Source organism: Neolamprologus brichardi, chromosome 17, assembly GCF_056152115.1.
Source record: "Neolamprologus brichardi isolate AB-2024 chromosome 17, ASM5615211v1, whole genome shotgun sequence".
NCBI lineage: Eukaryota > Metazoa > Chordata > Actinopteri > Cichliformes > Cichlidae > Neolamprologus > Neolamprologus brichardi.
This window is the reverse complement of record NC_142120.1, coordinates 34,336,154-34,354,617: the sequence shown is the minus strand read 5'-3', so window position 1 is coordinate 34,354,617 and position 18,464 is coordinate 34,336,154. Positions and strand designations below refer to the sequence as shown.

The 18,464-nt window shown below is 39.2% G+C and overlaps 1 protein-coding gene across 4 annotated transcripts in view; it reads right to left on the bottom strand.

Annotated features, from left to right (window-relative positions):
• Positions 1–10,390, bottom strand: part of ano2b (anoctamin 2b) — a 74,049-nt gene extending 63,659 nt beyond the window's left edge. For 2 of the 4 annotated variants that reach the window (XM_087830439.1, XM_087830440.1), the window contains exons 1-3: positions 10,242–10,390; positions 3,106–3,302; positions 1,513–1,554 (exon numbers count right to left, since the gene is read on the bottom strand). In XM_087830439.1, coding sequence (XP_087686565.1) covers positions 1,513–1,554; positions 3,106–3,302; positions 10,242–10,278 — 276 coding nt within the window. In that variant the 5' untranslated portion in view covers positions 10,279–10,390. Of the gene's footprint in view, positions 1–1,512; positions 1,807–3,105; positions 3,303–10,241 lie in introns of those variants that run through there. The other 2 variants (XM_087830437.1, XM_087830438.1) reach the window with 1 other exon arrangement.
• Positions 10,391–18,464: the final 8,074 nt, after the last annotated feature.

The window sequence follows — 18,464 nt, the reverse complement described above, 5'->3', positions numbered from 1 at the left end:
TAAACACTAGTATCTGTAATTCATCCTAAGTAGAGGATGTCATGATTACCAGTTCAGTTCACTCTATATCACTTTAATGATGCAGGTGATGGTTTTTTAAATAAAAAATAATAATATGTTAATGCAATATATAGTAGAATAGAAGCAAAGAAACAAGCATGACAGAAATAGTTCCTTTTTGGGAGAAGCAGTGCCACCCCATGCCCTTCTTCTGGACACACCCCTGGCAAACACATTGCAGTAAATGACTGAAGCAAAAAAAATGACCAAAACAATAATTAATAATAATAATAATAATAATTCCCTTAGCTACCTTTAACTTGCCCATTGTTAACCAAACAAACAGCGCACCAAACAGCTAGGCCTTTTTTAGACATTTGAATTCCTGTCTATCTCGCCAAGTACTGGATAAATGTAAACCCTGGTAGAACAAACCGAATGAGTGTAAATTCAGGAAGGTGTGAGACTTATTTCATGGCTCAGGCAAGTCAAAACAAGTTTAGATGTTCCTGAAGCATGTGTTGCCAAGTCTCACCAGATTAGCTCATCGGTGTAGTTTGTTCAAGGGGTTTCCTTTTATCAAGCTAATTAGCTGCACCTGCTGGATGAAAGACCCTATTTCACCTTTGAGCCGTGTCTTCACTTTCAGATTCCACTTCGTTTACAACACTCCATGTGAACTTTAAAAGTCGCTGCAGAGCGGACTCCCAAGAAAAGCTGAGTTAGTATAGAGCCGACCGACTTAGGGTCTAATCAACAGACACCTGTGTAACGGTGTAAATTACTCCAGCGCATTGTTCCTAATGTCTCGGGTGTTCTTGTGCTTCAGCTACAGTTGCTATTACAAAAACTGTTTGCTGTATGTGTACAAAGTCTATAGACTATTACTTAAATTACTTACGAAAGGTCTAATTATTTTGACTGCATAACCGCATAACAATACATACTGTCTGTACTACTGTACAGGACACAAACGCTGCTACAGTCACGCTCTTGGAGCTTCACTATAGTGCTTGTGTTTGCTCACACATAACAAAGAGCGAGAGAGACAGGTGTGCAGGGATTTTTAGTTGCTTTAGTTTAACCAGTACCAAGAATCCCCTGGTAGTTGTTGTTCTGTTAAGAGCTTAATGAAAACTCCTGGGAAGACCTTCCCTGGAGGTCGCTAAACCTTTTACTGAGCCTCAACTGTCTGCTCATCATAAAGTGGTATATGATAGCCAATTATGATGTTCTCACGTATAATCGAAAGCGTCGTCTTACGTTTCTTGCAGCCCCCTGGACAAATTAACTAATTATAGGTTCCAAGTAAATATAGTAGATGGAGAAACACTTCAAATCAAAAATTAAAGCCGAGCTTTCGGCAATGTCACCAAATGTAAAACGAATATGAAAACTACCATAGAGAGTCGTAAATATGTCACGAACACTGAGGTGTAGTAAAAACTAACTCCAGACCACGACCAGAAGACCAAGAGAAGCGGCGTGCGGGGAGGCTGCCGTTGTACTTACTGGGATCTTGTCTTCACTCGGGGAGACCTGCATGCTGTTGCGCTTTAAAGACACACAGAGGAGGAGTAGTGGGAGAAGAAGAAGAGCAGGAGTGAAAGTTGGCGGTTTAGGCAGAAAAATACCTCCGGATTCATCATCCCTCCCATCCCACCCATCAGATTCATGAAGTCACTCCAGTTAGTCGACAGTCCAGGTGGAGCGACGGATCGAGTGTCTCAGGTTTCATTATTTTCTTTGTCTGTCAGATGTATGAGGCAGTTCGTATGCAATCGGCAGCCTGATCACATGCTGGTGATACCCATCTATCCAACTGTGTGATCTGGAGGCTGCCTGCGCGCTGCCTGCGCTTTTGGCAAGAAGCGTCCCACGCTGTAAAAAATGCCCATCTCCAATATGTTGTTTTGGTCTTGCTGCTCATAGCGACATGTATACTCAAAAAAGGGAAAAAAAAAACACCCTCAGTTAATTTGAGTTTTTTAATTTGATTTTTTTTTTCCTTTTTTGAGTATACATGTCGCTATATTCAAATATTTATTTATTTACATACTTAATCTTTAACCTGAATGTAAAATTACATTTTACATTGTACCTATGTAACAAAATTACGTGGACAATTTACATTATTAGTTAAAATCAGCATTTTGGGTAGGTTTTTTTTTTTTTTTTTGGAGTGTATATGACATTCAACCACCTGAAAAAAAGACCAAATTTATTTACAGTAAAATATAGGACTCCCCAAAGTGTTTGCTACTTTTCATTTTTAGTTTTGGGTAAGGTGGTTAGGATGGACACTTTTTGCAGCGTGGAGAGAGGGAGCAGCATTGGCTGCTTCCACACTTCGGTGATGTAACTTGCAGGGAGACCTGTGTTTTCACATCATTAAAGCAGCAAAATGTTTTTGAAACAGTGCTTTTGTGCCCCAGCAGCATATCTGTGCTGTTCACAGCATGTCAGTTTTTCTATTTTAAATTTGAAAGATTTTTCTTTCTTTTTGTGCGTTTGTGTTTGTGTGATGGAGGGACTAACGTACAAGTGTAAGGAAATGGTTTGCAAAGAAAAGAAAGAGAAGCGAGCACATTTTTGCGTTGCATCAGTATATACATGTTCTGTGAGCTGTGTTTTGAAGCATTATAAAGAGTGTATTGTAGAACAACACCCCCCCCCCCCCCCCCACACACACACACACACACACACAGATTCAGCTCAATCTTTTCCTTACTCTTACATTCATTTTAAACTTCTTCTCAAAGTCAGTCCGAGGTGATTCTAGGCTGCTCAAATATCTCAGATGCGACTTTTATTTTGAAAGAGTACAGGAACAAACATCATTAAACCTCAGAGACTGGCCTCCTTCATCATTATCACAGTCTTATCTGGGGTCATTTTAATGAGACATGATAAATCATACAATGATGCAATGCAATGAAACATGAGCTAGCAGGAAATATTACGTGATTGGCTTAGTTGAGGAAGTTGGTAATGAAAGAATGAAAGGGGAAAAAAATTAGACTGGTTCCCCAAAAATATTATAGCTTTTTAAGCATGTTATTATAGTTCCCCACACATGCACATTTTCTCTGGTCCTGTAGTTACCTGTAGCAGACTTTGTGATTCCTCAGCCCATGAGTCTTCTCTATAAGGTCCAGGCTCCAGGGTGCTGTAGGACATGGGTTCCAGTCCAATCCCGGACATGTCCTTGTTCAGGTAGCACAGCGCATCACTATGGATCGAGGAAGATTCGCTGAGTACTGTGGCCACTCGCTTGAAGCCTGCACCATTAAGCCATGACTCTGCAAGACATTTATTTTGGAAATTAAACACAGCTGCAGATTATTCAACTAATTCTAACAGTTTGTGAACTGATATTGTTCACATATCAGTTAGCTTTATTTAATACAATTACTGAAGAAACAAGAATGATCTAGCTGTAATTTATGTATATGTAGAAATATCTGTCTATTATGAAACACAAGTCTCATGTGTGTGATTTCATGTGAAGTCACACTCACTGTGTGACTTGAGTAACCAGGTGCAGTGAGTTTCTAAAGTTACTGGCTTCCATGTCTCAGGAAATTGCTGTTTCCCCATCAAGACATAGTTCAACACATAATCTCTCCGTAAAACCCCAAACTGACCACAATTAAGATTAAATATGTTAACCAGCAAACTTCCTAAGAACTTAACAACAAATTTAGTTACATTTGAAGCAAACTAGACCAATTCTAGCTGTCTTAGTGTGAGAGGTAGGGTACAACCTGGACAGGTCGCCAGTCAGGCTGTGCGACCATTGTCCAATTGTTTCTGTCTGACTTGTGTTTTAATGCTAAGCTGCAGACTATTGTGGGACACATCTGCTGGTCTGTTCACTTAGCCAGGATCTGTGGATAGCAGATAATGGCTACCCAGTTCAAGACTAATTGTTTGTACAGTTTTTAAAGTTAGTGTCCAGCATCACATGACAGCAGATGTTTTTGAAATGAAATCGCTCTTTTACTCTCCACCTGGACTGTTTACCTGCATGTAACCAAAGACTGCTCATACAAGCCCAGTCAATAAAACTGGGACGACAGGTGTAGTACAAACAGAAACTAGAAAGTTTCCAGTGCCTGAAAGCTTTTCCTTGGTCTACATATTTTGCCCATTTACATACAGATACAGTATTCACAGCACTTCTTTTCTTCAACATTTTGTCATGTTACAGCCTTATTCTTGTATGGATTTCCTTCATTTTTCACCTCAAAATTCTACACAAAATCCCCCATAATGACAAAGAGAAATTCTTGAAAATGTATTAAAAAAGCAAATACAAAAATATAACAGGTACACTCAAAACTAAGCATAGGTGCATCCTGTTTCCATTGATCATCTCTCTGATGTTTCTACAACTTGAGTCCACTTGTGTTAAGTTGATTGGACATGGCTTGGAAAGGGACACACCTGTCTATACAAGATTTAGTCATGTACAGTTCATGTCAAAGCACAAACCAAGCCATAAAATCCAAGAAATTGTCTGTAGACCTCTAGACAGGATTGTATCGAGGCACAGATCAGGGCAAGGGTATAGAAAAATTCTCCTGTATTTAAGGTCCCAATGAAGAAGGGAGCGATCCAGAGTTCTAGTTTTACTCGGTGGAGAAAGGAGAATCTCCCAAAAGGACAGCACTCCACCAATCAGACCCGTATGGTAGAGTGGCCAGAAGAAAGCCACGCCAGCACCACTCATCACGTAGCCAATACTATCCCTAGAGTGAAGCATGGTGGTGGCAGTATAATGCTGTGGGGATGTTTTTCAGCAGCTGGGAGGCTGGTCACGGTTGGGGAAAGATGGATGCAGCGATGTACAAAGACATCCTTGATGACAACCTACTCCTGAGCACTCTGGACAGCCAAGATAAAGGAGTGGCTTTAAAATCATTCTGTGAATGTCCTTGACCAGTCAAGCCAGAGCTGAGACTTGAACCTCTCTTGAGAAATGGCACCAACACTTCCTATCCTACCTGATGAGCTTGAAAGGTTCTGCAAAAAAAGAATGGGAGAGAATTCCCAAAAATAGGTGTGCCAAGCTTGTAGCATCATAATGAAAAAGAGTCTTAGTTACTATCAGAGGTGCTTCAAGAAGGTGCTGAGCAAAGGATGTGAATACTTAGATGTTATATTTTTGTTTTTGATAAATTTGCAAGAATTCAAAGCAAACTTATTTCATTTTGTCATTTTGGGATACTGTGTCTAGAAAATGAATTAATTCATTTTGGAATGAGGCTGGAACATGACAAAATGTGGAACAAGTGGAGTGCTGTGAATACTTTCTGGATGCACTGTATCTGTTTAAAAAGTTTAAAACATTCTAAACATTTGCTTGGTGTATATTAAATACATAAATAATTCTAGTATTTTCTCCTGTGAAATACTAGCATCCTGTCCAGGTTGTACCCTGTCTTCTCACCCTGTGACAGTCGGGATAGGCTCCAGCACTCCAGTGACACTGAATTGGGTAAGCAGAAGAGAATGGAAGGTATCATCTCTAACTCTCAGTAAGGTCATTTATATCCCAGAACTGTTTTGTTCCACCATTCTTCACTATCTTAAGCTTTTGTTTACTGCATTTCTTCTCCATAATGCAACATAATATATACTCAGCTTCAAAAAGTAAGGTGACCCACCAATAAACGTGCTGCCATCTGTCCTTTTGAAAATGGATATATACACTATTTTATCCCCAGGTCAGTGTGTCACACAGGTTTGGCAGTCTTGCGTTCAACATTTTCAGCCAGTTTTCTCTGTATTTGGAGCTGCAAATATGCAAAGTGGCCCAGTGGAGCTTTGTTTCCCACTGTGCAAATTGATGCATGTGTCAGTCAATCACAAAGTTTGTCTCAAAGCACTTTATAAAAGACAAGCCTACAAAGTGCCAACTTCTCAATTTGCCTCAGAGCACAAAGGACACATTGTAACACAAAGAAAAAAAAATACAAGAAACAAAAAAACCAAAAAAAATACTGTAAATGTGCACCCTTCATTTTTATCCTGCATTAAGGGCATGAAGGAAGAAAAAACAGCAGGTTACTTGTTGCATAGCACTGAGTGCTGATTTTCCAAATGGTACCTCGGAGGGAGTTTGAGAGCATTAGTGACAAAAACGATATTTGTCCGCTTTTATCAGTGTGACCACTGTGCTGTCAGGAACTGAACAGATTGCCATTTTTTTGTAATAAGGTTACTCTCTGTGTGTGTGTGTATGGTTATTTTAGGGATACAGACAGCTGTAGCCATAGTAACGCACCAGGCCACGTGCTGTGCTCTCATTTCAGTACCACGGACAGCTCTTTCTCTTGGTCATCCAAATAGTTGCACCATGCTAAAAAATATGGTATGACAATGAGATCTATCCGTGAGGTCAAGAGGGGTAAAATGTTTTTAGGATTTCAAGCACACAATTTTATATCTATCTATCTATCTATCTATCTATCTATCTATCTATCTATCTATCTATCTATCTATCTATCTATCTATATATATATATATATATATATATATATATATATACCAATTTAAATGTGGTAGGAGGGGGAAATTATTGAGAATATCCCCATAAACGTTATATTTATGTAAAGCCCTACTTTAAAAAATAAGGCAGAGCTTTGCTGAAAACAGGGTTAGTGTGTCTAAATTGTAAAATAAAACATGGACTTGAGATCATCTTAGCAAGTTCTCCAACTACACCCATCTTCAAACTTTACCTTTACTTTGATGAACACCACACACCCCAAAAAAGTAAAAACGCTCAGAACAAATAGGTACAGTCAAAATTAGATTAAATTAAAGTGTTTAAAAGACTACTCTTACTCAGGGAATAGCAGGAAGAAAAATAAGGGCACAAGAAGAGACACAAAGCTCACAAGCTTCAAACACAGATGACCAAAAAAGTTGTAGTGCAGAGTAGTATAACATCTGTTTTCTTTGATTACACAAACATTATGTAGGAGTAGGTCACGGACAATAGGTGTTGATTTGTAAAGAATATTTTTAGGTTATTATATAATATTATACTACAGTATATTTCTAAATAACAAGGCAGTTCATTCTCTTTCTCTTAATAATTTCTCTTAACAATTAAAAAAAAGGCAGATGTGAAATGTAAAAGTGAGATCTGAGGTTAAATGTGAGATGATATTTGGATGCAAACTATAATGTGATAGTCAAAACCCCCACATAACTGCATAATTTCCTACATACAATACAATACGAACAAAGACAGTAGAATTTTCAGCATTTCTGAATTTTTAACCTTATTTGACTTTGAAGACGAGGTCAGAGGTCCAAAGTAGTAAATGTAGTGACATTTAGTGACATTTAGAATCACCCTATATCATTCCCTATATGCATATATGTTGTCAGTATAAACAATAGCAGGTGGAAACATAGCTTTAATAAACAGCTCCATGAAGCATTCTTATCACTTTGACCTTCGGATTCTATTGACCTTGAAGGAGAGGTCAGAGGTCAAATGTGTTATTTGAAATCTTTAAATGGTATTTTCTATGTGTTGAAAATACACACAATACTTGTAAAAATCTTTTTTTTTTTTTTGTCAATTTTCAACCAAGAAATCATTGGGTTGACCTCGGAGATCTTGTTGGATGTAAGCCATCAGAATTCATTTAAATCTTTGTGAGCTGCCATGTTTACAGACAGTATGATATGCAAATGCTAAAAAAACACATGACCTCTTTGGCAGAGTTAATTAAAAAGAATGTGTACCAGCGATATAGTAGTAGTCCTGACCCAGACCACGCCCATCTTCATACATGACCTTTAATAAACACCTGCAACAGTTTTACACACCTGCAAAACTACTGTACTGACAAAACCAGTCCACAGAACATAAACATGTCTTCACAGGACAGCCTGACAATATTATCATCTGATATTGGCCTAACACAGATATCAGCTTGATCGACATTACACAACATAATGCAGAAAAACATGCCAGGGGTCATCAAACAATGGTCATCACACAGTTTGCACAGGAGAGCAGCTCCAACTCCTCGCTTGCAGCACTCTCTGCGGCACATCGCAGAGTAGCATCACAGCCGCGCAGATGATGAGTCAAGCGCGGTCTTTACATTAAGTTGCGAACTAGCTTGTGACATAATGACCGCATCATTTTCTCTGCTCAGTATAACTCAGTGTGTGGACAAACAGTATCTGTGCATTTATACAACAAATATCTGCTAATAAGCTAATATTGTATCCCCCCAAAACCATAAAAGATGCCAAAATCATTCATTCAGGCTCTAATAAATACCATTCAGTACACTCCAAACCACCTTTGTGGTTATTTCTGCTACCCGAGGTGTCCCCTATGGCCCTGATGCCATACACACCAACAGGCAGTCCAACTTAAAAGAACACAGCAGGTAATTAAATATATTTTTTGCAAATGACAAACTGTTCATGAAATGGTTTCTGGGGAGCAGCAGGGGGTCTTAGAGGGAGCATGCGGGGGGTCCAAATCTGAAAAAGTGATAGCTTGATCTCTGTACTCTGAAAATTTATTGGAAAATATGTGAATACAAAACGTTTATTCTGTATTTTGTGTTCAGAGATTGCACTGCAAGGAGTGTCCCATGAGACATATTATTCTAAATTGGGACGCTGTATCTCTTTTGAGGTGCCTGACATAAAAAAGCTTCCTCGCTCTTGCAGTTTCATCCAGCGTCTGTTTCTCAGAATGATTGTGTAAGATAAACTCTCTCTCTATTTTCACACTGATTTCTAATGGCAGAGACAAAGGGCACCTTTTAGAGAGCAGCTAATGGGCAGCAGCACGGCACATAGACTTAATGCTGATGCTTTTAGTACATGCTGCCTCAGCTCCAGTTGACTGATTGCACGGACACCTCTGCCTGAACAGTGTCTTATTTGGTTTTATGTTATTAACTACTAATTAGAGGGAAAAATGATTGTGTTACAGCGCTGGAGACTTCCACCATTAGCTGAGCACTGAGCTGGGCTGAATTGCACAAGAATTTTTGTCACAAATATCAAAGTCCCCTTTGATGAAAAATGAATTTCACATTTCTTGATGGGTTTTTTATATCAGTCTTAGTTAATGGTTTGAAGACCAGTCATGGTCCAGCCTACATAATGGTAATGTTTTATCCATGAGAAGGCACTTATCTGTGAAGTAAAAGGTATTTTGTGTCTAATATTGTATAGAACTAGTTTTTTTAATGTACCAATATGTTACCTGAATAACTTAATAATTAAACAAATTATTCTGTACAAGTCTTGCAAAATGTTGGCCAAAGGACTTTCTCTGTTATGGACAATATGGGTGAATGGCTTTGTCCCAGCAATTAGAGGCATCCAGGCTTTGAGGTAACAAAGCAGGCCAAAGCCACCATGCTTCACAGTTACCATAAGTTACCAACGGCAATACCTTATGTCACTCCATGTCTTTCCCCCAAGAAAAACTACAGATTTCAGCTTGTGTCTTTCAGATTCATTCATGTGTCTGTATTTTTATGCACATATACTGTACACACTATTAAATGAAAAAGAAGGTAACATGGGCAGTAGATCAAAGACAGTTATAAATTATCAGTCATTATTCTCTTATTGACTTTGGGAGAGAAAGCCTCCAGGTGGGGGTGGTGGGGCATAAAAGGACGGTTTCTTTTAACCTATGTCTTTCTGAGTTTCTGAGAATGTTGCCTTATCGTTGCTGTTTAAACCCAAAAATAAAATTTCACCTTAGGCCCAGGAGGCTCCTCGCCTGACTAACAGTGAATCACAGCAGCAGCCAGCCATGTAAATAAATTGGGATTACTGCTCTGCCTGAGGCTTACCCCGAGAGAGCACATGTCTGAGAAACAGTCATCTCTCAAAACTGATTAATTCTGTTCAAATATGACAAAGGATTTCCTCTCCGAGACAAGCTGAGAACAGCAAGAGGCTCAAGAGGGGCCTGACTGCATAACTGTATTAAACTCACATGCAACCATATACCCTGCCTGCTGTAAAGAGCTGCCTGTTGATGGCTGCCCCACGTGGCCTGCTGACACAATCACACAAACACACACACTGGGGGAACAGGGAAGGTACAAAAGGTGGGTTACTCTACAGTGGTCCTGTCTTTTGTTAGGTGAAGATACAGGAGGGACAGGCCACACAGGCCACACAAAGGAAAGAGACAAGGCCTTTCTATCAGTGTCTGCAGCACTCACCTGCACAGGTAGAGGAGGGAGATCTGCGGAAGGCCATTTCACCAACTCTGTGACTCAAGCAGAGACTCGTTTCCCATAAGTTGCCAGTCAGCCGGTCAGTTAACCATGCTGTTTTGCAGAGAGCAGCAGGTAAGAGGAAGAACAACAACACTCTGACTCAGTATACAATCCTAAGCTCTGATGAAGCTTAGCTCTGACGGGATAATGCTCCTCTCCAACTGGCTGGCAGGGCGGCAGAAACTCCGTAACTGAGATTATTGTGTACACTTGCTTAATGCACTGTACACCAGGCTCATGGGTAAGAGACCAGCTGGCTGATTGGGTGTTTATAGCCCCACATACTTGAGCGGAGATTATTGGGGCATCAAATGTGCAGTAATTACTGTGCCTTCTGTTTAGATTTAGCTGCAAACCTGTGGTGTCTTAAAGGACTTAAGACCAGAGAGATCCATCCTGGGACAAATTAAAATTATACAAGGAGCAGAGAGCGCGATAGTGACAGAGATAGTGACAGTTCGCATTAGGAGCAGCACATATAGACTTTAGGTGCACCTTCAGCAGGGCAATAACAAGTCCAGATATTACTAGCTAATTATAGAGCAAGAATAAAGAATATATGTTCAAGCAAGATTGTGAAAAACAGCCCTATACCTTTACATGTGCACTAGGTTGAAGTGTAAAAGAGTCCTTTATGACATTTAATTCCCTTTCGTCATTTTAATCGGGACATGGAGATGAGTCAGGTGTTATCACTTGTGGTACTTGTTTATGAGTCGCAACAATTTTATAGAAGTGGCCTGAAAATTTTGTACAGTTCTAATGAGGTTGAAAGTCAGTATGTTTAAATATTTGCAATGGCCACATTTACACATCTCTCTTAGGCCAGTTTTTTTTAGTAATTTCTTTGACTTAGTGTAGTGGTTTATAAACTCACCTAACAAACAGTAGTTCTCTAGTTTGATCCTGGGAGAAGGCACAACTATTTCTGGAGTTGTGTCAGGAAGGGCAAAAAAAACCAGTGAAAGTAGAAGCCTTCAGATATGGGTCTCCATGTCCTTCTTGAAGGACATTCAAAGCTCTTCTTTGGATATTTGTTCCTTTGTATGTTAAGGTTGTGGGGAGGCCAATCCATGACTGATAGCATTGCATGTTGTGTTTTCTCTCTCCAGGTATGCTTCTACTCAATTTCCGGTGTGTGCACAGTGTGCAGTGTGATTTACAGATCTAAAATTTGATCTGCATTCACAGTTCCATCAAATTCAACACCATTGGCTCAAATGCTACTTGTGTTTCCCCAAGCTCAAAAGGACTGGTTAGCTGGGTGAGAGGGTCATGGCAAATGTGATTATATAAATATGATGAATATGATAAATGTTGGTTTGTAAAAAAAATTGTTATGCTACGTTAGGGCTTTTTGGTTGTTGTTTGTGTTAGTTTTCCCCTTCTTACGTGTCTCCTATATCAATATATACTCTTGTGTGTCACTAGGGGACGTCAGTTATGTTATGTTAACATTAGCTGTGTTTTTCTTCGCTGGCCTGATTTTGAGTGGGTCCTGTTTAGTAGCTACTTTTTCCATTTTGGATTTTATGGCCATTTTTACAATTTCTTTATTCGATTAAAATCAAAATGACTAGCTACACCTTTGTCCTTGACTTTCAGCTTTTTCTCAGGTCCTCTCTGCATCTCTCATGTTGTGCGTCAGGTCTTACTCACTGCTGTGGAGAGGTTTTTTTGGGGGGGCTGTCACTTCTTTTTTTGTCCTCCAGTTATCCAGTTTTCTCAGAAAAAAGAACATACTGCACACTGTGATGTGCAGAACCACCTTGTTAGTGCAAAAATACTTTTTATTCCCGTCAAACTATTTAGCTGTGATTCAGCTAAATAAATGGGACCAAAGTATCTGTTTTTGCAACTATAATGAAAAAGCATCCATTAAATGAGATTTCTGAGAGCAGACTAGGCTTGGACAATGTGCAAAGCAGAAATACCAACCTCAAAACTTCTTCTTTTTGTTTGCTGAGCAATGACAAATCTTGCATATTTGTTTATGTATCCTTTCTCAGAGACCTTAGATGTATTGAATAGTATTTGCTTGTCATTTCAAACTGCTTTAAACCCACAGACTGTCCACGAGCCTTTCTGAGCAGAGAAACATGTAGCTGTAAGTAATACATCTTTTTTAAAACAAAAGATGGTAAATTGCCCCACAATTGTCTAGGAAATCCAACATTAACCAATTTAATATAACAGCTTGATCTTTATCACTTGCTTGGCTTTAGTGATGCATATGTCAGAATATCAAGCAATGGATGTTTGCTGTTCAAATGTTCCTTAGGTGTAGTTAACATCTCCACTTAAAAATTTATGTTCACAGCAAGCAGCTGCCTCTAGGACTGAAAAATTAAGCTAATGTGGAAGGCCAAAAACTGCAGTTCATTTAATGGGCAGTTATGGCTCGTTCCAATTCCCATTGACTTCTATATTAAAATGGTGAACTTCAGTCATGGAAACAATATGTTTACACCCTCCTGGAAAAGTTGGTTTTAGCCTCTACAGTCTTTGTAAATCTGAAGGCGAGGGATTTTTTTCTTACCTATGGATACTGTTTTATTTACAGGTGTCCTTACAGAGGCAACTATAGTCCAGAGTTGTATGCTAGACACCATTTTTGCTAACTCAAGTGATTAAAACAGTGTGTGTAGTGCTGGTGTTTTGTGATGGATTAAGAGAATTACCCACTACATAATAATAATAATAATAATAATAATAATAATAATAATAATAATAATAATGGATTGGATTTATATAGCGCTTTTCAAGGCACCCAAAGCGCTTTACAATTCCACTATTCATTCACTCTCGCACTCACACACTGGTGGAAGCAAGCTACGGTTGTAGCCACAGCTGCCCTGGGGCAGACTGACAGAAGCGAGGGTGCCATATCGCGCCATTGGCCCCTCTGGCCAACACCAGTAGGCGGTAGGGTAAAGTGTCTTGCCCAAGGACACAACGACCAGGACAGAGAGCCCAGGGATCGAATCGGCGACCTTCCGGTTACAGATACGCTTCCCCAACCCCCTGAGCCACAGATAATAAAACTACCTGTATAGTTATGGTTGTACTAACAGCTTGTCTGAAAAATTTGTGCTCCAGTTTTGGTGAGTAAAATTCTGGTTCTGTCTTAATTTTTTACTTAGAACTGATTAGTAGGTGTCTGTGTCTTTGCTAACCTAGCTTGTTAGCATTAGCTAATAACACTCTGGTAGCTTATGTTTACAATAAAAACATGATTGCAAGCAAAATTCTACATTTAAGGGTGGACGTAGGAAAAAGTTTGACTTGTTATGCTTTTAAATCATTAATAAAAATATAGCTTTTCTAATTTTACAATTCATTATAACATTTGGCGTTTAATTTAAAGCTAGATTTTTATCACCACGGTTAAAATGGGATTTGCATATCAGTAAAAGCATATATTTCGACCTTACTGCTTCTCTATTTCTTCTCTTGGAAAGTAATTAATTAAATAAATGATCTAATTAGCTACAGGTTTGTGTGTTACACATTAAACTTCCTCCTGCTTGGCCTCTCTCCTCAGTGACTAATTGTTCTACCTGATGGTAACTGATGCTAAATACAGATAGAGTGCGAGAAGCAGCATCAGGTTGCACACACACATGCATGCACGCACTAACACACACTTTCATGCGCCCTCGTATTCTGTCAGTAAAAGTATCTGATGTGGCACACTGACACACACGTGTGTGTACTCAGACACAACTCCACGTTCATTCTCCAGTTACAGAGGGTACAGATATGTTCAGGGCGTTAAATATTAAAGGCTGTAATTTTAACGGCTAGGTGTTGTAATCGTGGAAACCGGTAAAAGGTCATGTTCGGACTACAGACTGTGGTTATGTGGTTGACCATTTGGCGAAGCAATGTAAAGTATACAGGTACAGGGTCTGAAGCTAATATATGTAATATATAATATATTGCCTACTGTTCTTTACAACATTTGTCATTTTGTTATAATATCTATAATATTTCAGTCAGGTTGAGGTCTGAACTTTGAGCTATTTCTTTTCTTTTTCAGCATTTCTGTTGCAGATTTTCTGCTGTGCTTGGGATCATTGTCCTGTTGCCAGCCCAAGGTTTACCAGCCTCACATTTGACTCAAGAATTCTTTGTTATCCAAAGAAGTTAACTGTCGACTCAGTGACTGTAAAGTACCCAGCTCCTGTGGCCACAATCAAGCCCAAATCATGACCTCTTCACCACCACGCTTGACATTTTTAATCAAGTATTTGTGCTGTTAGGCTGTATTTTGGTTTTGCCAAACGTGGCACTGTGCATTATGGCCAACCAATCTCCAATCTGTTCAAATGACATTGCTCCAGAGTTCTTGTGGTTTGTTAAGATTCAACTTCTCTCTTTCCAGAGAGAAGAGGCTTTCCTAGTCTTTCTTTGATTGTCATGATCTTTAACATGCTGAGGCCTGAAGAGTCTGAAATATAGCTCTTGAATTTTTTGCAGTTTCTCTTAAGGGGAATTTCCTGGGATCTCCTCTCCAGGTAAGATTGTGGTATTGTGTTAGCACACACCAGAATGGTCCAGATCAGCAAACTGCTATTTAAACTTTGCCCCTATTTAAGCGATTTCTTGATTCGGTTGGTCTGGAAGATTCTTCTGCCAGTATCCCCAAGAAATACATGTGTAAAATGCAGTAATATTACAAATGGTTTGGTAATTATTTTGTTTACCTATCATGAAATTTTATTTCCCATCTAATTTTTCAAAAATGTACACTAGGGTGGCAGAAAAGATGAAAAATAAGCGCATGAATGGAGACATCTTCGACAGCTAACATGTACTCTTCACACTCACGCTGCGAATTCAGAGAGAAAGCATCAAATCTATATTTATGCCCTTCAAGCCACTTCAAAACACCCACCACAAACAGAGTGAATCACACCCACACATCATAGGCATATACATGCACATACGGTTTAACAGCATTTACATTAACATAGTTGTGCATACATAGATATGTGCACATGTGCATGCACAAGTCACACACACACAATTATTTTAGTGCCTTTGCAGTCTTTAACCTTTGGTCTACACAGCACTACACACACTAATTATTTCTAATTAACCTCAAACCAGGTCCTAACCCTAATATAACCAGGTCATACCCTCACCCCGATGCTCCTAAACTCCCACTGTTCCTCACAAAGATTATACAGGAGCACACACATTCATGCACACAGTACGTGACGGCACGCAGGCATGTGCACGCATACACGCATACAGACAATGGAGTGATTTCCCCCGTCGTCTGATCTGGTTCATGTCTTCCTGGAGAGGAACAAGAGATAATAAAGAAAGAGAGGGAATCGATTCTAGATGCTCCAGTTCACTCCAGTTTCTTCCAGTTCCCTCCCACACCAACCTCACAGCCCTGTCACAGCCGAGGGAGTTATTTTGTAAAAGCTACAGTGCACATTTACCCTGGAAAAAAACCTACTGAAAATCATTCAGTTGCTGTTTCAGAAGCAGAAATATGCCCTGTTGAAATACTTCTGGCTGTTCTACAACTCGCAGCATTTATGTGAGGAAAAGCCTCTATGATGTGATCACCATAATAGTGTGCTCATCAGGAAATTTGACTCACTCTCGGTTAGTTAGAAAGCACGATACTGTATATTTAAAGCACGCTGATTTGCAGTGGATGGATTCAATGGATTCAAGCTTAAGCAACAGAGTCACTGCATTGTTTCACTGTTGAGATCAAGCACTCAGGCCTATGCTGTTATCCTGGTGGATGCCAACATGCATTTCCTCACTTGTTGAGAATATGACAAAGGATGACTCATCTAACCATACTGCTTCTTTCACCTCTCTGTGCCTATCGTTTTTGCACCACTATACTCTCAAAAGTGCATTCGCTGTTGTTACGAGGGTTTTATATATCCATCTATAATATCCCTCTATATTTAACATAATATAGAGAATTTTTGCTGACTCGGATCTGGTTCTGTCGTAACTTTATGACTCTCTCATCAAATTAAATGGTTTTCTGTTTTTTTCCCTACATATTTGAAACTATAATTTGCTGCACTGATTTCTTTATCATAGAAAAAAATACACACATTTAGCTTTTGTTACCATTTCTGGTGAAACACTACAGTGTTTGTGAGTCCTGTCATCAGTGCTTCAACTATGAGGACCATTTTTGGACACAAGCCAGCAGACCACAGATGGGTTATATGTTTTTAATCAGAGTTACTAAAAACAAATGTAATCAATGTTTCACAAAACATAGGAAAGCTTAAGTTTCCATTTTTGCTTCCAGCTGTTTGCAGGAGTCTTGTGAGTTTATTAAATACCTGCAACTTTGTAGGTTTACCTACAGCAAGAGAATCAAAGTGAGGGTTCCCAGAATTATTATTTATTCAGAATTATGAATTCTGTTTAGTCAAATTTGGACTTTTTAAGTCATTTGTTACATAACAGCCATCCAGTTAAATAAAAAAAGATGTTTTTCTCTTGCAATTTTGATAGGAAATCAGGACCAACTGGGCTACAGCTCTTAAATACTACAGATCATGACTGAATGTTAATTATTTAAATGTACCGGCAATCTGAACATTTAAGTAGGATTATACTGGCACACTCTGAAGGTTTCTTGAAATGTGCAAACATGAATGGAAACAGTATATAATGTAAAATAAAGCAGCCTTCAGGAATACTTCTCAAAGCTTCTTGGAGGTCATTCAATGCTCTTCTTTGGATGTTGGGTGCATTTTGATCTGTTCTCTGTCAAGATGATCGCATACTGCTTCAATAATCTTGAGATCCAGGATTGAGGGGGGAAATCCATGACAGTGTTTCACTGTGTGAATTTTTGTACAAGTGTGCTGTTACTGCATTTGCAGTTTGGGATCACTGTCATGCTGATAAATGAACCCGTTGCCAGTCAGATACTTTCCCAGTGGTAATGCATGGTGGACCAAACTCTGATGGTACTTTTCTGGGTCCATCAAGATTTTCATCAAGATTGGCTGCAATGCAACCCCAAACCATGACAGACCCTCCACCATGCTTTACAGATGGCTCTGGACACTCACTGTTATACCTCCCTCCTTGACCTCCTCCATACTTATAGACAACGATTTGGAGCACAACTTTCAAATTCATCACTTCGTAAGACCTGTTGTCACAGATTTTCAGTCCAGTTCTTGGATATGTCTTTGGTCAACATTGGTTGTTGATCATTGGTCATGACAATTAGCTTATTAATGACCAAAAAACTGACCTCACAGCCCATTGTTCCTTCAGTGGTGCTAGTTTCTGTCATTATGCAAATGTAATTCAATTCAATTCAATTCAATTTTATTTATATAGCGCCAAATCACAACAAAAGTCGCCTCATGTACTGTTTATAAGGTTGGGGAAACCTGCAGTCAGCTGAAGAAGTCACTTGGATGAGTGACGAAACGTTTCTCCCACTGAAAACACTACGTCCAGATGAACAGAATCAACATTTTGGCAGTTCTAGTATAATTTGACATACCTCAGACTTTTCTTCCCTTTTTCCTCTGCTTAAGAACGGTTTACTGACAGCCACAATTTCGGATGAGGCTTCAATAAACAGTAAATAGATCAATTGAAGGGTCAGATGCATCTCTCAGGTCTGTATCAGGTCTTTGCTGGATTTTGTTTTCCTGTTTCTTAAGGAGATGACTTTCATATATTGTCCAGCTGCTGTAAATAGTTTGCAGGCCCACCACTTCTTCTACAAAGAAATGAGGGCTGGCTCAATACTTATGCACAGCACTGTGTATAATATATTTTTATTGTCCAAAAGAGAAGGATGGAGGAGCCGTTGCACATAAAAGCATTGACGATTTATGTCTATCTGCAAGAATGCATAAGAAAAAAACCACTCTATTCAGTGAGCACCATTATTGTCTTGCTTTGATACAGTTCGTAGGCACATTAAAAACCTTACAAATTACATTACATAGAAAAAAGTCAAAAGGAGGAGGCTCATCTGTCTAATCCATTTAGAACCTCAACACTGTACATCACACTGCGTACTGCCATAAAGACTGAAAGAGATGTGTTCTTCGTGCAGTGCACTTACTCCCACGACTCTGCTGAAATTTTATTGGGGAAGACAAAGGAGATAAGGTGAGGAGGAACAGAATACAT